The sequence below is a fragment of the Gigantopelta aegis genome, chromosome 7, assembly GCF_016097555.1.
Source record: "Gigantopelta aegis isolate Gae_Host chromosome 7, Gae_host_genome, whole genome shotgun sequence".
Taxonomy (NCBI): Eukaryota; Metazoa; Mollusca; class Gastropoda; order Neomphalida; family Peltospiridae; genus Gigantopelta; species Gigantopelta aegis.
The window spans coordinates 23,509,859-23,535,037 of record NC_054705.1 but is presented as its reverse complement, the minus strand read 5'-3'; the positions used below and the strand labels follow the sequence as shown (position 1 = coordinate 23,535,037).

Sequence of the window (25,179 nt, the reverse complement as noted above, 5' to 3'; positions counted from 1 at the left end):
CGGGTAAACTATAAATCAACAAGTAGAGAAGAAAGTGGATACTACTGGACAGACATACACATTTAGTACTTCCTGAGTTTCTTTATTTGTGCAATTACACCAATTACTTTCAAGATTATTACATTATTAAGCACTGTATTAAATTAAATAGGAGTAACACAATTGGTTACCATAAGAATTATGGGCAAGTGGAAAAATATATGGGACAAGTGAATATCTGATTGGCACTTGCCTTGTGGCAAGTAATGTTTTTGAAAATTTTTGAACCCCTGCATCTGGATATGGTTATAACAGAGAGAAGATAAAGTCTGCGACATTTAAACAGGAAAATCTGTCAAACATAACTAGAGCTTCTCTCATTAACCATTACTTCTTAGAGGAACGTGAGTTTTTATAAACTAGGGTATGTCGCTTTAAAATGGGTCATTTAAATTGTAGATTGATTTTATAAGGAATGATCTATATTTACTTATAAAAAGTAAAAATTAAAGTAAAGAAATTATACGATGACTCATCTTAGTCATATTATATGGAGGTTCAACTATCAAGGCACATAAAAATATATACATTAACACAAAAAAATAAAATACAACAAATGAAAATCATAAAAAATATCCATTAATTACTAACATCACTATTGCATATTAAGATTGGTCATGTAAATTATGCAGCATTATAATATAATTATACAGCTTACAACATAGAATTAACAAAGTTTAGTCTTAAGGCCGCAGTCAGATTTATTTGTTTCTTTGCATCAGCACTCGTTTCTGCACACGTTAACCGTTAAAGTCGACTGTATTAAAATCAGTAGGTGCAACCAGGCCACTTTGCCCCTGTGTCTGCACAAATTACATTTACACCCATCTGCAATGCAATCCTATTTGACAGACAACAGACATGTGGATGCAAAAAAAAAAACCCCACTGATAAATCTGATGGCGGCCTTATAGCTATTTATGTAAAAGATGTAAGCAGTTAAAACAACCAAAAATATTAGAGATCTTTGCATAACGATATGGTTATAGTGTGCATAACAATATAGTTATATTATGCAATATGCATAGAGTAAATTGTAAAAATATAGTGCCATGGCATTGGCAAAACAAGTATATATTATATATCAGGATTTCTTATAAAGAGAAAGTAAATATTACAACCAATATCAAGGAACATTTTGTTCAGTTCTGTGGTATTGTGCCACGACTCGCTATGCACGTTTCAGAGATTGCTACACAATTCTAAATGTTAAAAAAGTAGTTGCTAATCAATTTTGAATCAAAAACAGCTGTCGGGTTGGCTACAGTTTTTACGTGCGTATATGCCACGAAAGCATCACAGCTGTTGCTAATGAACATTTTGAAAAACATAATCCGAGAATAGTATTGAAATATAAAATAAACATCTGGCTAGAGATTTACAAAGCTATCTTTGCACTATGATATTGTAAAACTGTTCTAAGCTATGATGTCAGAACGACACATTCCACACCCAACGGTCTTACAATATCGTAGCATTAAGATAGCTTTAAAAATCTGGGCCCTTAATGCTATATTACTAATTTTAAACTACCTGTTACCTAAACATTGTACTAACAAAGATTCTAGACCCCCCCCGTCATGCCTCTTAAGATGGATACAATTCACTACCTCAAAGGTCACAAATTAAGAGATGTGAGCAAAAGGATGCAGAATATTGTCAGGGTTTATGATAACCAACATTGCTCAAGTTTTAGGCAAGCCAGGTACTTGAAAATATGATGTCCTACTCTCCGACACTATAGTCTTCATGTCCAATATATGGTTAGACATGTCACAGAGGAGCAGAAAACAGATTTTAAAATTTTATTTAATTACGCACTCAACATACGTGTATTCTTATTGGACATACATGTAGAGGGGCAGGTGCAGAATTGATCTAGGGAGGCGTACGTCATTTATAAAGAGCACCTACAGTATTCAGGGACGAGTGCAACATATAAAATAAACACCTGAAGTATTCAAAAGTAGACTAACATATATCATCTACAAATGTACATGGCAATCTTCCCTAGAAACATGTTAAGAATAATATTACATTACCAACAGATAAATCAATTTGATTGAGAATGATAAAATGATAAAAACTAAAATGAAAGCCTTTTAGGGTTAGGGTTATCTGGCAAGATAGAGCACTGAAGTTAATTTTACAAAATATCTTAAGTTTCTGTTTATGATTGCAATGTACACCCCCACCCCAATACATTTAAATGTGTTTGGCAGCTATTTCAAGTGAAAAATTATGCAGTAAACAGTAAAAATAAAAATAAATTAATATTTTTCTGTCATAAGTTTATGTTTATGTACAATACCAATCTTTTATGAAACTGCTTCCAGATTGTTAATGACTTCATCTCGATAGCATACTAAAACGTCAGTTGTAATTTGAAAGCAATGTACTATCAGGCATTTAAAGCGGAACTAGTAATTAAAAACAATACTAAGGCACACATGGACCGATTAACACCCTACAATATTGGTATAAATATTAAAGCACATGAAAACACGTTTCACATAGGTCAAGTTGTCATAGAATTTTGATATGTGTCATGGAAAATCAAAACTGGTGGATATGTTATCTTCTTACCACAAACAATAGTCCCTGTAAATATTGACAGATCGTATCAGAACACTGTAACAATATGAGATCGTCAAACATTTCAAAATATTCCTCGAAAATGGCCGTAACAAAGTGTATAATACAGTAATCTAACAATAGCGGTAAATGAACACCATGGCTGGCATTATGACACAGCAGTTAAAAAACACTAACATCTGTCTAGTATTAAATGGTTGGAACCAATCAAATAATTAATATGAAGAACAACAATATGCTCCAATCAAGTAACTGCTTACAGACAACTGAATTTATAGTGTAATCGACTATTTTAACTTCATTCCGTCAGAAACTGATACAGGTAGTACTAAACGAAATAACTTCCGGCTGGGTCAAAGTTGGAGGTGCACCAATCTTATTATTAGGACACCATCTTGAGCGGTTACAAAAAAAAGTTTGTTTTATTTAACGACGCCACTAGAGCACAATTATTTTTTATCTTATCATCGGCTATTGGACATCAAACATATGGTCATTCTGACACTGGTTTTCAGAGGAAACCCGCCGTTGCCACATAGGCTACTCTTTAGGTAGCAAGGGTATTTTATTTGCGCTTCCCACAGGCAGGATAGCACAAACCATGGCCTTTGTTGAACCAGTTATGGATCACTGGTTGGTGCAAGTGGTTTACACCTACCCATTGGGCCTTGCGGAGCACTCACTCAGGGTTTAGAGTCGGTATCTGGATTAAAAATCCCATGCATCAACTGGCATCCGAAGCCAGTAGTAACCTATCAGCCAGGAGTCCGATGGCCTAACCACGATGCCACAGAGGCCGGTGAGAGCGGTTACAAACATTTGCTGTTATTTCCAACTGAATTTGTAACGCTTAGGAATATATGTTCTTTGCACCAAAACGGAATTTCAAATATATTATGCTAGGATAACCCAAAACACAGAAAGAAAGTTTCTTTTGTTTAAAAACACCACTAGAGCACATTGATTTATTAATCATCGGCTATTTGATGTCAAATAGTTGGTAATTTTGAACTAGTCTCAAAGAGGAAACCCGCTATATTTTTCAATTAGTAGCAAGGGATCTTTTATATGCACCATCCCATAAAACAGGATGGCACATACCACAGCCTTTGATGTACCTGTCGTGGTGCACCGACAGGAGCGAGAAATAGCCCAATAATACAGAGACAGGGTTCACCCTGTTTTTTTGTCAAATTTGCCAACTGCAAATTTTTATACAAAGTGGCTACAACATTTAGGCTTTAGCTAATATAATATCAGTGTCCGAGATTAAACATTTTGGGCAGTATCCCAGTTGGATACTAACATTTCAAAATCTGGTATCCCACCTGAGAATTTACTATCCCACTTAAATGAAATTCATAAATAACATCATAACAAATTTGGAAGATACTGTTCTCGTTCCCAGTCTATTGCCACGCCGCAATCAAAATTGCGGAATTAGTGAAATTTGCAATCAAACTGAATCAGCAAAAAGATTTGTTGCATCTATTTTCGAGTAATACCGACATAAATTAATATTTAGCAGTAATATATAAGTGTTTCTGACAATGATAAACCTACCTGTATAAATTTTCTGCAGATGTGGAATCAATTGCACCAGTGTAGCATTAGACTCGGTAAGGAGTTGAGGAGATATTGTTATGGCATAGGATTAGACTGGGTACAAGCTCGAAAATACTGTTACTTAACTTCACCAGTAAATGACGACTTTCATTGTTTCAGCGAAAAATAAAAATGAATGATTAAAACACAAAACAAAAAAACATTTTCCTGGTGGGATACTGGGTTATTGAAGTCTGGTATCCAAAATTAAATTCTGATATCCCCGGGATATCGGGATACCGTTAATCTCGAACACTGTAATATTCTGTAATAATTTCGAAGTAAATACTCTACATATCTGAAAACTGACTCAACCAAAATTTGTTCCACGGTGAACCATCAGTGAATTTACAAAATGGACAATTTTAAAAGTTGGTACAGTTTTAGCAAAATATTAGTTTCCAGAAGCCATTTTCATTACTGATACATCCATGTTTTAAAAAAATAAATTTTAGGAATAAAAATAAAATTGTTATGAATTAAAATCTGTTATCATCATAATCATGATAAATGTCATGTTATATAATTTAAAAAACGGAATTTAATATAAGACCAAATTAGTGTTTTGGAATGCCGATCATTGTAGTTTTCAGTACTACTCAGTCAACATTCAGCTTTTTGAAACTGCCTGGAAGAGAGTCTGTGGCATCGACCTTGCCCTTGGTAGAGGTCTTCAAGGTCATGTCGACCATCCCATACTTCATGTCTTCTTCAAATTCCGCCTCGCAATTCAGCAGCATATCTGCCCATGACTTAAAAGAAAGGAATAAAATTACTTAAAGGTGCAGACCCTAGTACTCAGGATTCAAACTCAACCCGGACCTGAGTACCCACACCTATACTAGAGAAAAGAATGGAGAAAACTTTAAGTGTTTTTTTTTTTTATAGAGATATTACCTGTCCTCAAAACAAGTGCATTCCCCCCCCCCCCCCCCACACACACACACACACGCAAGTGGACTGGTCCGAGCATCCCAACAGATAATGGGATGGCCTAAAACTTCTACAGTATGCTCCCTTGTAGATCCGGTCATGTGACCACAGCTTCCTTCTTTTTCACTGAGCGCATCACACGGATGCCGGGAAGCGGGGAGGCACGGGTGGAAATAAACTCTTGAGGACAGGTAATATCTCTATAAAAGAGAAAACACTTAAAGTTTTCTCCATTTCTTTTCAATATTACCTGTCCTCAAAACAAGTGCAGCATCCATCACAACCGTTCTGACAGGGTGGGAAATCGTAGCTGCAGGTATAAGGTAACCTCCCAACATATTGGAGTGTTATGAAAACATAACAAGCAACATTGTATGGGTGCACCGTCAGAACACCGAACTGAACAAGCCCCTGAGTGTTTTCTGTCCAGTACACCAAAAACATGTTAGTTCAGTGAGATAACAATTGGCCGAGAAAAGTGCAAGGCAAATGTTATCCAGACAAAAAATTCCAGCACCAGTGCATGTGAAAAGTGCAATGAATAAAAAATCTTAGCAATCCTCACCTGTGGATTCAGTAGACATCTCTGTGTGCAGCCTAGAATCCAAAAGCAACCCTCAACAGCAATGAGGACAGCTAGTGTTCACCAGTGTCTGCGCAGCCACCACAGGACCCAGATGATGGAAGCCTTCGACATCCTCAGTGGAGACGTCCCTCAGATAATAATTCGCAAATATGGAGTCTGTCGCCCAGTAACAGCCAGTAATAATGTGCTGGATAGGAGTGTTGCAGTGCAAAGACATGGTGGCAGCCAGTGCACGCAGTTCATGCGGATTGGAGGCAGTGGGAGCAGGTAAACCTTCCTTCTGGTACGCAGACAGAATAGTCAATCTAATCCACGTAGCCACAGTGTTCTTAGTAATGTCTTTTAAATGAGACTGGTGACACGAAAGGAACAATCTCGACCGGTGTTGTCGAAACAAGCGAGTCCTTTCAATATAGTGGTACAAAGCACGAACCAGACACAAAGTCAAGTCTTCAGTATCGGCCGGACCCAGGATAGACGATAATGCTTGAACCACATACGTTCGTGGCTGTTGATCAGGTAACTGATTTTTAGCCACAAAGTTCATTAGAAGCCCCAAGGAAACCGAATGACGATCATGATGAAAACGAACAAGGTCGACATCCAAGGCATGAATTTCCGAAACTCGAGCAGCCGTTGCAAACCCCAACAGAAAAACTGTTTTCTGAGTTAAAAGTTCTAATGAGGACTCTTCAATCGGCTCATATGGTGCAACCATCAAGGACCTCAAAACACGAGTCAGGTCCCACTTCAGAAGATGAAAGCGACGAACTTGATCCTCCAATTTAAAGCTCTTAACCATCTTATGAACTTCAGGGATGACGGAGAGCTTCGTTCCAGTAGCCGGATCACGAACAGTAGCAATGACCGAGACGTAACCCGCAATTGTCGAGCCTTTCAACTTCAGTGACGTCCGAAGGTACATCAGGAAGTCTGCCAAACGATGAACTGGAATCTTCTGAGGCTTAATGTGTTGTCGCAGACACCATCTATAAAAAGACAGCCATTGGACATTATAGGCTGCTGTAGTAGATGATCGATGAGCCTTCAAAATTGCTGCAGTAGACTGTGAAGAAAACCCCTTCTCCTTCAGACCCTTGGCAATAAGGTCCACGCATGTAGCCGGAACAAGCATGGATTTGGATGGTAAAGCCGAGATGTGGGGTGCCGCAGTAGATGGTCCCACTTGGGCAGAGGCAACGGATCGGCGAGACTGATTAGATCTGGAAACCACACTCTTGATGGCCACATGGGTGCGATCAGCAACAGGCGACATTGGTATTGTTGAAACCGCTGTAGCATCCGAGGCAGCAGGATCGGCGGTGGAAAGGCGTCTGCATCCATCTGGTCCCAGCTGATGGCGAGAGCATCAAGATCGAACACATCTGGATCTGGAATTGGCGATACATAAACCCGAAGCTGATGGTTGAACTTCGTGGTGAACAGATCGATGTTCGGTGTCCAAAGACACTCGCACACCCAACGAAAGGCGTCTGGATGTAGCATCCACTCGGTTGACTGTGGCGATGACGGACGGGATAGACTGTCGGCTAGGACATTGGACACCCCTGGAATATGTCTTGCTCGCATCTGCAGAGGCACATCGTCCACCAGATCGTACAGGCGATAAGTCATCTGGAGAAGACTGTCTGAGTGTGTGCCGCCCTGATGATTGATGTAAGCTGCCACCGTCACGCTGTCAGTTGCCACCATGAGAGATGCTCCAATCAACTGGTGACGCCAGTGAAGGATCGCATTGTAGACTGCCAACATCTCGAGAAGATTGATGTGTAGCACCGATTCTTCTGCAGACCACTGCCCTGACGACGTCTGGCCATTGAGGTGTACTCCCCAACCCTCGAGTGACACATCTGCGAACAGATGATGAGTCGCTTGAAACGGCCGCAAAGAGATGCCTTCTAAAACGTTCGATTGGCGTTGCCACCACTGGAGACTGGACCGTAGGTCGATCGGCAATGGAATCATCAAGTCTGGATTGTCGTAAAGAATGTAAGGATACAGGAACATCTGGATCTGTCGTAGCTGTAGGCGTCCTCTGAGAGTCGAGTCTTGCGCTGACATCAACAGCCCCAGCAGACTCTGCCATTCTTGAAATGACATCGGACCCGACAACACCTTCCTGATGATGGACTGGATCTTCATCCAACGGTCGAGTGGAACTTGCACAAGACCGCAATCTGAGCGGAGATGTGCACCGATGAACTGCAGATCTTGTGTAGGCTGCAACCGGGATTAGTCGTAGTTGACAATCCACCCCAGAGACTGTAGGAACTGCAGAACAACTGGACATGATGGATGAGCCGAGCTTGACTGGGATGTTTCAACAGGCAGTCGTCCATGTAGGGGTAAAAGTAAATACCCTTGCTGTGAAGGACCCGCGGTATTGGAGCAGTGATCCTCGTAAACAGCCATGAAGCAATTAATATCCTGAAGGGTAGCACCGTCCATTCGTAATGGATTCCTTGCAGTATAAATCTCAGGTACCGATGACAGGTGGCATGGATTGGTACATGAAGATAAGCGTCCTTCAGGTCTAGCCAATCTTCCAGATGAACCACAGCAACGACATCTCTGACCGTCAACATCTTGAACGATGGTGGAGACTGGAGGTAATGTTTGTTGAAAAAGGCCATGTTGTGGATCATCTGCAATTCCACCGAGTCTTTCTTGGGCACCAGAAATATGTCGGAATAAAATCCTGGCGTGAGGTCTGACAGCGGAATGCTGCGAACAGCCCCCTTCTCCAAGAGCTTGTTGACGGAATCTTGTAGAACCCGTACATGTGCGGCGGAGTGCAGACGCTCTCGGGCCACAAGTGTTAAGGGATGGTCGACAGACAATAGCAGGCGATATCCGTATCTCAGGACTGTGGTGACGTACTGATCGTCGCACAATGTCTCCCATGTCTTCCAAAACTGGCGTAGTCGGCCTCTGACAATAGTCCTTTCGACCGGTGTAACAGACACCAGAAGCGTCAATTGAAAATCATTGATCTGTGTCACAGTGAGGGTGGGTGAAGGTCTTGGTAGCCGGAGCAATCCAAAATCTGCTGGTTGGTGTCAACGCCGGAAAGGCTTCCCTCTGGCAGGAGGCCCTGATGACTTCTTGTCTGGTATCCGTCGAGAAAAGTTTCCCCGAAAGGAACCTCTCCAGCGCTTGAAGGCAGGTTGAGCCAGAAAAGTGTTTTTGCGCGTGTTGGACTCCAGCGTAGTCATTAACTGTAAAGCCTTCACAGTTGCCGAAGATTGTTGATCTTTCTCGTTGGCGGTGACGACATCAGATACCTTGCCCGCAAATAATTTAGAGGAAGACCATGGCTGCGCTAACAGTTCCTTCTTGCATTGGGAATCTAATGTTGATTTCTTCAAGAAGGCTTGCCGTCTATGGTGCATAATCATCGTTGACATGGGCGTGATGGACGACGTCAAGTATGCCAACATCTGGGCTGACTGTTGGAACAAGGAGTAACACCTGGAGTCCTTCACTTGGGTAGCCATCGCCGCTAAAAAGACGTCTAAGTACGATAGAACATACAAACAGCGCCGTTGAGCCGTATCCATAGTCATGGCTTGCCGATCTGTCAACTCCACCGAGGAAGATTTTCCTAAATGCTGAACATCGTCATCAAGCACTGGTGCCATATCCCAAAACGGCATGTTAAACACTGGATAAGATTGAGTTGACCAGTGTGGAAAAGCCACGAAAGACGCTGTATCAAGAAAAGTCTTGTCCAAGACCGAGACCACATCTGACACCAAGGTTCCCGCTGCCAACAAACGAATGACGACATCCTCCGGAAGCACATCTGTAGAAATCATCGGCACTGGTCCCTTCTTGGATGGAGCCGGTGGATGAGGTAGCGACGGAAGCAAGTCATATACAACCACTAGGCAATCCCTCAAGGACAATTGATCAGTCGCCTCTTGGTCATCCGCAACCAATGGACCCGATCTTTCATCTGGAAAATCTCGGAGAATTCGAGAGCAGGCATGTCTGTCTGGTAGATCATGGGCCGTTGTAGCACCGGACCGTGGACGGTCCCTCGAGGAATCTCGGAGAATTCGAGAGCAGGCATGTCTGTCTGGTAGATCATGGGCCGTTGTAGTACCGGACCGTGGACGGTCCCTCGAGGAATCTCGGAGAATTCGAGAGCAGGCATGTCTGTCTGGTAGATCATGGGCCGTTGTAGTACCGGACCGTGGACGGTCTCTCGAGGAATCTCGGAGAACTTGAGAACAGGCATCTGTCTGGTAGATCATGGGCCGTTGTAGTACCGGACCGTGGACGGTCCCTCGAGGAATCTCGGAGAATTCGAGAGCAGGCATGTCTGTCTGGTAGATCATGGGCCATTGTAGTACCGGACCGTGGACGGTCTCTCGAGGAATCTCGGAGAACTTGAGAACAGGCATCTGTCTGGTAGATCATGGGCCGTTGTAGTACCGGACCGTGGACGGTCCCTCGAGGAATCTCGGAGAATTCGAGAGCAGGCATGTCTGTCTGGTAGATCATGGGCCATTGTAGTACCGGACCGTGGACGGTCCCTCGAGGAATCTCGGAGAATTCGAGAGCAGGCATGTCTGTCTGGTAGATCATGGGCCGTTGTAGTACCGGACCGTGGACGGTCCCTCGAGGAATCTCGGAGAATTCGAGAGCAGGCATGTCTGTCTGGTAGATCATGGGCCATTGTAGTACCGGACCGTGGACGGTCTCTCGAGGAATCTCGGAGAATTCGAGAGCAGGCATGTCTGTCTGGTAGATCATGGGCCGTTGTAGTACCGGACCGTGGACGGTCTCTCGAGGATGAACCGATGGAGCCACTGGAGTCCGTGGTGAATGACTTCTACTACGTCTGGCACTATGACTCATGGACCCGTGCGCCCGCACCTTCAAGGATGGATCAGATCAGTGATCAGTGATATCCGCTTCAATGACAAAGTATCCATCTCAGCCTGTACACTGGATCCCGCAGGCACCCGTGATGAATGTTTGCCCGCCACCGGAGACTTCCGTGGAGCCGTAGATCCCGGTTTAGAAGTTGGAACCGCCGTCACAGAAGAGGGAGGGTTGGGCCCCTCTGCCTCAGGTTGTGGATCCGCCCTGGCTGCCGCTGACATCGCTGCCAAGGTCTCTTGTAACATTGCAGGCAACATCAACTTCAAAGCATTGGCCACCGAGTCGGCTATGGACGGCACTGAAGACCCCGCCTTCTTGGCCCTAGTAGACAGCAAAGTCAAGTAATTCCCAAACTCAAAGTCGGACAATTTGGAACAAACATCGCATCTCGTCTCTGCCGAACAAGGTACACGGCATGAAGGACAAAGCTCATGAGGATCATCGCAAGATAGGAACTTCCGACAGCGAGCACAAGAACGTTGTCGGCACTTACTAGAATCTGACATGATAGAATTTCTACAAAGAGAAATAATAACAAACTATTAAAACATAACTGATAACATGGCCGCCATGTTTGCAAATGGCGACCACGCAACGTTTACCGGTAACAACAATTTTGGAAGTAAAAACACACTTGAAAAAAGTGTTTACGCCAAAATAATACAACTAGAAACAATTACAACAAAGACAGAAACGAATCTGTCAATTATCAATAATAGTATCACATAAAAAAAAAAAAATCTGACTTCAAGAAAAGAGCCAAAACAAACACATCCGACCAGTATAGCGAAGAGAAAAAGAAGAAAGCTATAGTCACATGACCGGAACTACAAGGGAGCATACTGTAGAAGTTTTAGGCCATCCCATTATCTGTTGGGATGCTCGGACCAGTCCACTTGCGTGGGGGGGGGAAATGCACTTGTTTTGAGGACAGGTAATATTGAAAACAAACGAGCAGGCCGTGACAGTAACATTTTTAAGTGGTAGCCCTCAGTAAAAATTGTTATTCCCATAATTTTAATCCTTTTTTTTTTTTTTTTTTTTAAAAGATAGAAAAAAGCAAAATCATCTTTTTTATTAAAACATGTTGTTTTAGGTGTTTAAGCATCTTGTTGATTGCGTAGTAACTGGATGTGCCAAAAAAATCTAGTAGCCTGGCGGACTACCGTGTTTAGACATCTGGTAGCCCAAGTGAGAAATGGGTAGGTAAAATATCCTGGGCTACCGCCAAGGTCGAACTCTGATGAGACTAAAGAATAAGTAAAATAGTATATTATGCATGTTAATTCGAGCATTGAACATGGATGCTAAAGTATGCCATTATATTGCATTCCACACATTCGACGTTTGGTTTTCCTCCATGTCTTATAGCCATATAATGTAGCCGGCAGCAAGCATACGGCAAAATGACGTACAAAATATAATTAAATGAGTGTTCTTCCTTGCACGGGTACTCGAATCCTGTGAACGGACCAGAGTCTTGCTAGACTCGACGCGTGCCCAAGTACTCGAGTACTCGTGGAGACCCTAATCTGGATAAGGATCGAACCCCATCAGTGGGGATAAAGTAAAGTTTGTTTTGTTTAACAACACCACTAGAGCACATTGATTTATTAATCATCAGCTATTGAATGTCAAACATTTGGTAATTCTGACATATAGTCTTACAGAGATAGCCCCCTACATTTTTCCGTTAGCAGCAAAAGATCTTTTAAATGCATCATCCCACTCAACACATTTTATTTACAGTTATATGGCATCAGACATATGGTTAAGGACCACACAGGTATCGAGAGAGGAAACCCGCTGTTGCCACTTCATGGGCTACTCTTTTTGATTAGCAGCAAGGGATCTTGTATATGCAACATCCCACAGACAGGATAGTATATACAATAGCCTTTGATATACCAGTCGTGGTGCACTGGCTGGAATGAGAAATAGCCCAATGGGCCCACCGACAGGGATCGATCCCAGATCGGCTGTTCATCAAGCGAGCACTTTACCACTGGGCTACGTCCCACCCCCAACATCTGAATAAAGTTAAACTAGAGTAAAACTAAAGTCTGTGATATTGAAACGAGAAAATACTGTCTAAAAATAGCCTAGATTCTGGTAATTCATCTCCCGTGGCTAGTAATATTCAGTGTTGGGCTAGTAAATAATTACTATTGCCATGCCCAATGTCTAGTGAAAATAAAGTTGTTAAATACTGCATTCAATGTTACGTGTGTTTTAGAACTATGAAAAATATCTTCTGGGGTATTAAAAGAACCCACACTGTAACCAGAAATACTTCAGATGAACATGTTAAGTAAATGGACATTCTACCTAAGAAAATGTAACTAACTTCTAAATAAAAATTTAAACAAATCATTAGTGTTATTACCGGGGTAGTAAACTCTTGATGCTCATTTTGGCAAATAATATAATACAGAGTTCAAATTAAAATTATGAAAAGTGTTTAAATTAGGGTCCATCACTTTAATGAAACTTCAGAACATTTCAAACAAAGAATTATTCTACAATAATCCATTCAACTGATTGGGTATTTTCTCGTTCCAACCAGTGCACCACAACTGATCAAAAGCCATGGTATGGTATTTTCTTGTTCCAACCAGTGCACCACAACTGATCAAAAGCCATGGTATGGTATTTTCTCGTTCCAACCAGTGCACCACAACTGATCAAAATCCATGGTATGGTATTTTCTCGTTCCAACCAGTGCACCACAACTGATCAAAAGCCATGGTATGGTATTTTCTCGTTCCAACCAGTGCACAACAACTGATCAAAAGCCATGGTATGGTATTTTCTCGTTCCAACCAGTGCACCACAACTGATCAAAAGCCATGGTATGTGCCTTGCTGCTAATTGAAAAATGTGATGACTAAGTTTTAAATTTTCCAAAAGTTTGACATCCAGTAGCCGATGAATAATTAATCAATGTGCTCAAGAGGTGTCATTAAACAATTTTTATTTTTTATTTCACAATATGTCAATCAACTCACCTTGTTGGAAAACGGTGGAGCCTTGCCGCCATACTCTTCGGGGAGATATTCTTCATCCACATACTCACGCAGCTCTTCAACTCGTGGCCCATGGAAATGAATCTGACACACAAATCAATAGTCAAATCCTTTTTTTTGTATATACATAATACAGTTGAGGTGCAACACAGGTCTGAAAATTGCTGGTGTAAGTATAGTTTGCATAACCCATTTTTCATTCCCACATTGAATTTATGACATCATTTACATGTTCATGCTGGGATACCTAACAAGAGTACCGGTGAGGTACATGATACGCCCATTATGAGTTTGATGGAAAACCATATCTATATTAATGAATATGTTACGGGTATGATGCACGTCTAATTATGTGAAATGTTTTCAATGGGATGGATGAACAGTTTGTTTTGGATCAACCTCCATCCCATGTTGTTCCTACGTTAGGTTTGATGGTCCTGTATGCAAGATATGATCTGGACAAGAATTTACTGTTATGTGCAATAGACCATGAAAATGTCAGTGACCTAGTAATAGAATACGACACATAACCATCCCAAGTTGCTCTTACATGTGAGGTCTGATGGTCCTGTATGCATCTGTATGCAAGATATGGTCCAGACAAGGATTTACTGTTATGTACAGTAGACAGTGAAAAGTAGGCCACAGTGACCTAGTAATAGAACGCGACACCCCACTATTCCAAGTTGTTCCTACATGTGAGGTTTGATGGTCCAGTATGCATCTGTATATGTAAGATATGGTCCGGACAAGAAAAAGATAACAGAAGGACGTATGGACAACGCCATACCATAATATAAACCATCATAGATAAAATGTATAATATAACATAGCATAATTTTTATTGCCAAAGAAACGGGATACACATGAGGCACATGGTATTAAAGCAAAATTTTTGACACGATTTTCCCTTCACCCCTCCCCACCCCCCAGTCAGGTGAATATCTGATATCAGTTGTACAAACAGTGAAACCAGACCTCCAAGGAACCATGCAAAAGTCTGGCAGTGCCAGATATCTGGTTTACAGTTGTACAAACAGTGAAACCAGACCTCCAAGGGACCATGCAAAAGTCTGGCAGTGCCGGATATCTGGTTTACAGTTGTACAAACAAACAGTGAAACCAGACCTCCAAAGGATCATGCAAAAGTCTGGTAGTGTCGGATATCTGGTTTACAGTTGTACAAACAAACAGTGAAACCAGACCTCCAAAGGACCATGCAAAAGTCTGGCAGTGCCAGATATCTGGTTTACAGTTGTACAAACAGTGAACCCAGATATCCAAAGGACCATGTATAAAGTCTGACAGTGCCGGATATCTGGTCTACAGTTGTACAAACAGTGAAACCAGATATCCAAGGGACCATGTATAAAGTCTGGCAGTGCCGGATATCTGGTCTACAGTTGTACAAACAGTGAAACCAGACCTCCAAGGGACCATGCAAAAGTCTGGCAGTGCAGGATATCTGGTTTACAGTTGTACAAACAGTGAAATCAGACCTCCAAAGGACCATGCAAAAGTCTGGCAGTGCCGGATATCTGGTTTACAGTTGTACAAACAAACAGTGAAACCAGACCTCCAAAGGACCATGCAAAAGTCTGGCAGTGCCGGATATCTGGTTTACAGTTGTACAAACAGTGAAACCAGATATCCAAAGGACCATGTATAAAGTCTGACAGTGCAGGATATCTGGTTTACAGTTGTACAAACAGTGAAACCAGATATCCAAAGGACCATGTATAAAGTCTGACAGTGCCGGATATCTGGTTTACAGTTGTACAAACAAACAGTGAAACCAGACCTCCAAAGGACCATGCAAAAGTCTGGCAGTGCCGGATATCTGGTTTACAGTTGTACAAACAAACAGTGAAACCAGACCTCCAAAGGACCATGCAAAAGTCTGGCAGTGCCGGATATCTGGTTTACAGTTGTACAAACAGTGAAACCAGACCTCCAAAGGACCATGCAAAAGTCTGGCAGTGCCGGATATCTGGTTTACAGTTGTACAAACAGTGAAACCAGACCTCCAAGGGACCATGCAAAAGTCTGGCAGTGCCGGATATCTGGTTTACAGTTGTACAAACAGTGAAACCAGACCTCCAAGGGACCATGCAAAAGTCTGGCAGTGCCGGATATCTGGCTTACAGTTGTACAAACAGTGAAACCAGACCTCCAAGGGACCATGCAAAAGTCTGGCAGTGCCTGATATCTGGTTTACAGTTGTACAAACAGTGAAACCAGACCTCCAAAGGACCATGCAAAAGTCTGGCAGTGCCGGATATCTGGTTTACAGTTGTACAAACAGTGAAACCAGACCTCCAAGGGACCATGCAAAAGTCTGGCAGTGCCGGATATCTGGTTTACAGTTGTACAAACAGTGAAACCAGACCTCCAAAGGACCATGCAAAAGTCTGGCAGTGCCGGATATCTGGTTTACAGTTGTACAAACAGTGAAACCAGACCTCCAAAGGACCATGTAAAAGTCTGGCAGTGCCGGATATCTGGTTTACAGTTGTACAAACAGTGAAACCAGATATCCAAAGGACCATGTAAAACGTCTAGCAGTGCTGGATATCTGGTTTACAGTTGTTTTCACTGATTGAGGCAAAGGCCGTTAATTGTTGGGACAGTGAAGAAACATCTGGTTTTGAGAGAATTCTGGTTTACCGAGGGTCTGGTTTTATATACCACTATTTTGTGCTCGGAAGTTTGTGTTTGTGATGAGGTCAACAGAAAATCCACAATAATAAAGTACTTGAAGAAAAGGATGTGTAATGAAACAGAACTGGTGAGTACTGGAAGGAAGGAAATGTTTTATTTAACGACGCACTCAACACATTTACGGTTATATGGCATCAGACATATAGTTAAGGACCACACAGGTATAGAGAGAGGAAACCCGCTGTCGTCACTTCATGGGCTACTCTTTTCGATTACCAACAAGGGATCTTTTATATGCACCATCCCTCAGACAGAATAACACATACTACAGCCTTTGATATACCAGTCGTGGTGCACTGGCAGGAGCGAAAAATAGCCCAATGGGCCCATTGACGGGGATCGATCCCAGACTGATCGCACATCAAGCGAACGATTTACCACTGGGCTATGTCCAGCCCCGGTGAGTACTGGAATGGTAGGAGTAGGGAAGGGAATAAGTAGTTTGGAATGTGTGAATATGGCACACCCACAACTATCTACACAAGAGCACTCAAACATGCATTGCTTCCTCAGGGCTTCTAGATTATGGCAGCCCCACTCCCATGGCTAGTGATATTTAATTTTGGGCTGGAAAATAACTACTACTGCTATGCCCGACAGCTAGTGAAAAAGTAGTTGTTAATTAAATGATGCATTTAAGTTTATTTGGTAAATATGAATATCCTGCCCCCATTCCCACCCCCCAATCTTAGTATTTTTAATCTCTATCTCCCTCTTTAGGTAACATATCAGATTATTACTATTAGTAAAATTGTATGAAGTAAAGTAGGGCTAGTGAATTTTTAATCGTAGCTAGTAAATGTTTTTAAATCACTGATCCCATGGCTAGTGGATTTTGTACAAATTCCAGAAGCCCCAACTTCCTAACCATGAATGCACACAAAAACACACACACACACACAAACAAACACAAACACACTCACACACACAAACACCAGACCTGTCAACCCTCCCGGATTCCGCGGGAGTCTCCCGGTATTTGATCAAATCTCCTTTCTCCTGTGCGGGAGGACAATTTCTCCTTTTAAATGATATTTTTGTAAGCATAAAAAAAAATCGATCCTCTTTTGTCAAAATAACATAAGGGAAGTAACTCTGCCTTTTTTTTTCTCATTCGGAAAATGTCGACTACTTTCAGTTTCTGAAAATGTAACAAACCTAATTGTCCCGACTGTTTAACCTTTGCCGAAGTGAGAATTGTGGGATAGCATATTTATGTTGTTCAAAAAGCACATGGAGTTTATAAAATGACGTGTTATTATAATGTTTGTTGTCATCGTAATGACTATGAAGCGTGTTACCGCTAATTCAACAGGCTGTGTATTGACATTCAGAGTTGCCATATATAAAACTATCCAATTTAGTTCTAATAACACCTCTGAATTGTAAAATGTCTTCCCACTGGATTACATAATGCAACTATGACAAATCTGAACTGCCAGACTCCAGAGTTGACAGCGATACACACGATCGTGACGATGCATGTTAAAATCACATGTCACAGCAAGACAACGAAAAGACCAATTAGTTGTATAAACATACTTGTGTCAGTTAATTTTGTATGTTTGTGCAGTAAAATGTTGGTTATAAGGGTACACTTCAAGAAATTATTTTTGTACAATTAAAAAATGTTGTGTTTGACATTGACATAAAGTTACTCACGGAAAAGGGTATAACTTTAAAAAAACAAATTTAATGCCAAGATCTAAGGTTAACAAGTATATATGACATTATATAGTATTCATATAACTTATTGTAATACTGGGTTTTTTTAAATCTTGCGATTTTGGGTTAAATTGTGTGAATTTAAAAAATCTCCTGCTTTGTGACAAAATCTCCTGCTTTTTCAACACACACCTCCTGCTTTCTCTTGACAGGTCTGACAAACACTCACACACTCACACACACAAACACTCACACACAGACAAAACCGGACCCTCTGTAAACTGGAATCCCTTCAAAACCGGACGTTTCTCATGGGCCCTTTTTAAATATCTGTACATAAGAGAACCTCTCTAAAACGGATACCTCTTAAAATTGGACTTTTTACTTGGTCCAAAGGGTGTCCGGTTTAGACGAGTTTCACTATATACCCAAAATGAATACAAGCACACACTAATACTAGTAAACTAACGCGTTTAATAATCTTCTTCTTGAGAAGTGGTTTCAGGAGGCTGAACACATAGTCGAAGAATGCCGGCTCGTGGATGTAATGGATTCCCTTAAATCGGCTTGGAAACGATTCCTACAGACAAAATAAACCATGCTATAATTATACTGTGTTACACAACACCACTAGATCACATTGATTTATCTAGCAGTTACAGACACTTACTGTTATTTGAACTGAATTTGTAATGCTGAGGAATATGTTCCCTGCAGCAGAACGGAGTTTCAAATATATTAATCTAGGAAAACCAAGAACACAGAAAGAAAGTTTATTTTGTTTAACACCACTAGAGCACACTGATTTATTAATCATCGGCTATTGAATGTCAAACATTTGGTAATTTGGACATGTAGTCTTTGAGAGGAAACGCACTACGTTTTCCAATCAGCAGCACAAATCTTTTATGTGCACCATCCCACAGACAGGACAGCATATACCATGGCCTTTGATATAACAGTCGTAGTGCACTGGCTAGAATGAGAAATAGACATGGGTAAGCAGACCTTGCTGCGAAAAATATAAGAGGAGCGGTTAATTACTCCCTTAACTTAAATTATGGGGAGCAATGTAATATACATGTATTACTATATTGATAACATATAAATTCACATACTAAAGGGAGCTAAAAATTACTTCCCTTGAACTAGATGAACAGCGAGAGAGTGATATACTGACCGGGCTCGGTGGTGTCGTGGTTAACCCATTGGACGTAAGGCTGGTAGGTATTGGGTTTGCACTCCAGTACCGAATCCCACCCAGAGCGAGTTTTAACAACTTAATGGGTAGATGTAAGACCACTACACCCTCTTTTCTCTCACTAACAACTAACACAGCGTACCCACAGAATTTTTAAATTAAAATTCCCTGTATTTTCCCTGTTGTAAAAGATTTTCCCCTGTCTGATATCCATGATTTTTTATTGTATACAAGAGCCTCCTGCCACCCCCAATAGCCACACATTCACCTCCAAATACCATAATCAACATATTGTGACAATATATATATGTGAGTACATTAACTCATTAATTTATTTTCCCCAGTGTTCCAGTTACTGTTAATATTGTCTAGCCATAAAAACTACAAATGTTCATTGTGGTCCTTGAGAAAACATTAGGCATTGTGTTGTATTATAACTAACATGTATATGTAAAAGCTACATAACAATACTTGTAGTCCTATATAGATTAAGTCTGGTATAACCTTCTACTTTTGACTTCTAGTGTTTTGGGTGCTATATGTAGATCATATACATGTAAACATGACATTTTCCTTGGTGGTATAATTTGATACTGATGATTTCTCACTAAAAATAGATAAGATAGTTTTTGAAACATAACACTAAAAATCACCAGTAGCTATCATTCAATATACCCTCATGAAAGAGACAAAGGAATTCAAAACACCAATATCTTAGGTGTATTACATTTTTACATTATTTTGTATACATATCGATGTATATACAATATAGGACTCAACAAAATTCCCGGATATTTTTTCAGATTCCATTATACCCAAATAAAATTCCCTGTCTTTTCCCTGAATCAGACCAGGGAATTTAAAAAAAAACATTTTCCCTGTTTTCCCTGATCCATGGGTACCCTGTAACAACTAACCCACTGTCCTGGACAGACAGCCCAGATAGCTTAGGTGCGTGTCCAGGACAGCGTGCTTGAACCTTAATTGGATATAACCACGAAAATAAGTTGAAATAAAATGAACTGAGTGATATACAATATAAATCCTCTTAAACAGCGAGGTATGGGTAAAGAAACATATTAACTGAATGACTAGTTTTCTCAATGTAATCTCATTTTTTGCAATTTTTACAAATAAATTTCAATATGAACAAGTCTGAATGTGAATTACATATATTACAAAATCTCAAGCGACAGATGTTAATAATTATGATAGCTATTTTTTGATAAAATGACACTGCAAGTATAAGTCTACTAGTCATGTACATGTAGTATTCAATGAAAGATTTACCAGGTAAAATAATGATTAAAATGTCTTATGCTGGGGTTTTGTCAGAAAACACATGATGCATTTCAAACTGTTATAATAATTAAATTCCCATTAGTCTGGACATAGCAATAAGAGTTGGTTCATTTCTCGATGGAACGTAAAAATTATGTCGTCGTGAAACCTATCTGATGACGTCATTTTATATGGACAAGTTGTCTTATTGAGCATTATTGTGTATGGACCAAAAATAATTTAAAATAAAGTATGAACTTAAAGTGTCATTGTTAGCAAGTATTGTTTAAATTTAATTATAAGTATTGTCTAAAAAAAAAAAATCATCCGCAAACTTATTTGAAAACGGCTTTGTTAATTCACACAGTTTGCAGATGTTTTTTGTTCATACCCAATGAACGTAAAAGAAATAACAGACAATCCTTAATACTACCTGAAACAATCCAGTAATGCACTTTGCATATGTTGGAGTGATTTGTTTTGCATGGGTCCACGTCAAGTTGCTCAAATCGAGAAACATTCTCAAACCATGTATCTGAGTTTCTTCTTCCTTTGAAACAAACACAGATGAAAAAAAGAGAGAGACATGGATAAGTAACAAAACAAGGTGGAGATACAACAAGAGGACAAAACAAGGATATGGAAAAAGAAATAATACCGTAGGTGTTTCTAATCAGCTGCTGCATTTCGCTACAGCTTTCAGAAGTGATGATGTAAAAGCTAACAGGGTTTGAATGTAAGAATTTGTCTCACACAGCAATGTTTTAACGAATTCCCACAGACATCAATTTTAAACCTGCCAATGGCAATTTTGTTTAAAGTGACATTTGCAGCAAATAAATATGACTAAAAGGTTATTTTGCTGTATGTAGACATATACTGAAAAATTAATGTTTAATATTGGCAGATAATGTACACCAGGTGTATACATTTCGCCATTGTTGAGGAGCTTTACTGATGGTATCCAAAAGTGCCGTCGGTGACGCTCTCTACTTACAGAAATTTATATCTCAACAGCAATGGCAATTAACGTAATTACTGTTGATGCTGTCATTAGGTTCAAGCCTGGAGCTAAAATTCATTAATGTCACTTTTTTTTGTGGCTGATGCACATTACTGTAAGAGGATACTACTACAGTCATTTAAAATATAAATGCCAAAGCAAAGTGTATTTTAGATGAAGAATATTACTCTAAGACTTGCCATAGCATTTGTTTTTTCTGAAGGTATTTTTTAAATTACAGAACTGTTAATTAGAAGTCAGGAATCATTGGTTAAAATTAATATTGTTTTCCTAATGTAGAGTACAATATTTCATGCAAACTGTTATTCTGTCCATGTGTCCATTACGGAACCACAAATTTATGTAAACAGCCAATTCATCAGTTACATAGTGAATCATTAAGTTCTAAAATTTAAAGTTGCAAACTTAGTTATGGTTACACACCACCATTAATTACTCCATGCAGTTCAATACAGTTTCTATGTCAGAATGTATTCTGTGAAAAATACAACACTGTCGAAGAGTCACGTGACGTCTAATTTTAGGGATTGCTCTCAACTGACAAGTACTGTGTAAAAAATCAACATAGGTAGACCATGCATAACCTTTTCAGTTAACAGCCCTCATGCCTGAGCACAGCCTCGTGTGGCTGTTATACAAGTGTCACTATATTACTTGCACAGCTGTTATCAGTTAGTACTACATTTAACAAGTAACTTCAAACCAATGAACCTTCATAATATAATCATCAAAGAAAGATTTCAGAAAGCATTACAGAATTCGGCAATATTTTTTTTATTGAAGGACTATTTCCTAAACCAGACTATATTAAGCTCCTACAACAAGTAACGACATGACGAATGATGGTGTGTTGCCTTAATTAAGGATCACCAGAACTTTATTCATGTATGATAAGATGTACCAGGACTGGTATACATCTTTAACCAAAAATAAAGTTACCATAGCAACTACATGCATGTGTAAATAAGGTTCTATAAACAAACATCCCTACGAGGACCAACACAAATATACATGCATGTAAGTATATCATTAGTTCAAGGGCCATAACTCTGTCAAAAATATACATCCTTTTAAGTATTTCATTAGTTCAAGGGCCATAACTGTGTCAAAAATATACATCCATGTAAGTATTTCATTAGTTCAAGGGCCATAACTCTGTCAAAAATATACATCCTTGTAAGTTTCTCATCAGTTCAAGGGTCATAACTCTTGTCTAAAATATACATCCTTGTAAGTATTTCATTAGTTCAAGGGCCATAACTCTGTCAAAAATAGGTAAATCATAATGAAAGTAAAACGTGATCAGTAACAGTACACGATAAAGCTATACACAAAATATCAGCTCAATAGCTCGAGGCACTGATATTGTGAGGATTTCTTTTTTCAAACCTCTAAGTTCAAGAGTAATAATTTCTGTCACAAATTGGTAAATTGCCATGAAAACCATACTTGATCTGTAACAATACAAAACTTCAGCTCAATATTTTGAGACCTTGCAAAAAAAAATAGAATCTGTAAAACTACATGTATGTGAGACAGATGGACAGACGGAAGGAAGAATGGAGGCTAAACCTATACTATAGTCACCTCTGGTTAGACTGGTAGGTGACTAATATCATACCTACCTGTATAACTTTAGCCAGAGACATGTAGTTTGTCTTAAACATGTCCCAGACGTCGTATTTATCTGTATTCCATCGGCCTGGAACAAAAACAAAAGTTTAATTTAACATGTTTATTCTACAGCTATTAAAAGCAGGGCTCGAAACTTATAGGAGACAGGAGACACTCCAGTAATGTACCCTCTACCATCCCACCTGGCACATACATATTTAAAGTTAGTGGGCAGAATTTATGAAGCCTGTTTTTCTTAAACATAGGTGTTTTAAGCATTGTAAATGTAATGTTAAAGTTAGAAAGTTTGTTTTGTTTAACAACACCACTAGAGCACACTGATTTATTAATCATCGGCTATTGGATGTCAAACATTTGGTAATTTTGACAGTCATAGAAAAGAAACCTGTAACATTTTTCCATTAGTAGTAAGGAATCTTTTATATGCACCATCCCACAGGCAGGACAGCACATACCATGGCCAATGAGGTGATTTGATCCTACGACACAACCACCTTGGCGAGGACTCTACTGACTGAGCTAGATCACGCCCCAGGGTCTGATATAAAGGTATTTATTACACACCAGTATTTCTATTCCTGTCATGAACAGAGGAGCCGGCCACAGCCGGCTCTTGTGCCCACGACAGGCGTGCGCTACAACAGCTTGTTCTGAATGTACACGTAAAACCCTATGACCTGACCTGATTAGCGTTTTTGCCAGAAAGAAAGTTTTGGGTATGGCGCTATGAAATTGAATATTTAAAACGTGTGTGCTGAAAATCACGGTTGATAGGGGATATGGGGGCCTCCTCCAGAAAGAAAATGGTTACGTTCAGGGTTAGGGTTAAGAAAATCATACAGTAATGACAAGTCTTTAATTTTGTCAAAAAGTCAATTTAAAAAAAATAAAAAATTGCAAAAACATTTGGGTATGGCCACACTATATGGCGCCATAAAACGTTACCCTCTGGCAGAAACCCTGCACACCAGCGTAAGATATTGCTCATGTCATAACAATCACTCAGTATCTAACTAGTGTAATATTGGCGTGACGTGAGCGTGATGTAGATCACTAACTGACCCAATTCGTAGAAAAACAACGTTTAGTAGGTCTCGGCATGTGCTTACTTCTGCATTGTTGATTGTTTGTAGTTGGTTTGTAATAAATCAAATACTAAACTAACTTGCCTGTCATACCATTTTGATGAAACTCGTCAACAGTGTTGGCATCTGACGAAACAAACAAAAACTGTTCACTCATTTCATAAAAATGGTATGACAGGCAAGCTTGTTTAGTATTTTATAATATATATAATAAATATATATAATAATGTATATCATAATCGTCACAGACATCTAACTCATCAAAATATTTGATCCTCATTCCTCACAGTAAAAACATATATCGATTATAATTAATATACATTTGTTAAACACGGTGGATTTCTGACTTCCAAGGGGTACTGTAAATACCCCTTTTACTCAGGCAGTGGTCACCAGAAAAGGCAAGTGAATACTCCTGCGCTCCACCCCCCCACCCATCCCCCAGTCATAATGACTTAAGACTAAGAGATTCAAATTGATCTTCTTCTATTTAACGACACCACTAGAGCACATTGATTTATTAATCATCAGCTATTGGATGTCAAACATTTGGTAATTTTGACAGTCTTAGAGAGGAAACCCACTAATGTAGCGAGGTATCTTTTATATGCACCATACCACACATGGTAGTACATACCACGGCATTTGATATACCAGTCGTGGTGCACTGGCTGGAATGAGAAATAGCCCAGTGGGCCCAATCCAACACTAACCGTGCATAAAGCGAGCGCTTTACCACTGGGCTACATACTGCCACTCAAGGTCTGCACTAGAAAGAAATTATTGAGTATGGCTCTATAGAATTCAATATTTGCTGCATGCAACCACAATCGACAGGGGTTATGGGGGGGGGGGGGGGGGACTCTCAA

The 25,179-nt window shown here is 40.1% G+C and overlaps 1 protein-coding gene and 1 long non-coding RNA gene across 3 annotated transcripts in view; one reads left to right on the top strand and one right to left on the bottom strand.

Moving 5' to 3' along the window:
- Positions 1-25,179, top strand: part of LOC121376998 — a 46,775-nt gene that overhangs the window by 7,894 nt on the left and 13,702 nt on the right. The gene's annotated exons all lie outside the window — the stretch shown is intronic.
- LOC121376996 (alpha-tocopherol transfer protein-like) overlaps positions 4,448-25,179 on the bottom strand; it is a 37,785-nt gene continuing 17,053 nt past the window's right edge. For both annotated transcript variants that reach the window (XM_041504826.1, XM_041504827.1), the window contains exons 4-8: positions 23,216-23,292; positions 21,000-21,116; positions 18,554-18,664; positions 13,681-13,782; positions 4,448-4,991 (exon numbers count right to left, since the gene is read on the bottom strand). In XM_041504826.1, the coding sequence (XP_041360760.1) occupies positions 4,839-4,991; positions 13,681-13,782; positions 18,554-18,664; positions 21,000-21,116; positions 23,216-23,292 (560 nt within the window). In that variant the 3' untranslated portion in view covers positions 4,448-4,838. The remainder of the gene's footprint in view (positions 4,992-13,680; positions 13,783-18,553; positions 18,665-20,999; positions 21,117-23,215; positions 23,293-25,179) is intronic.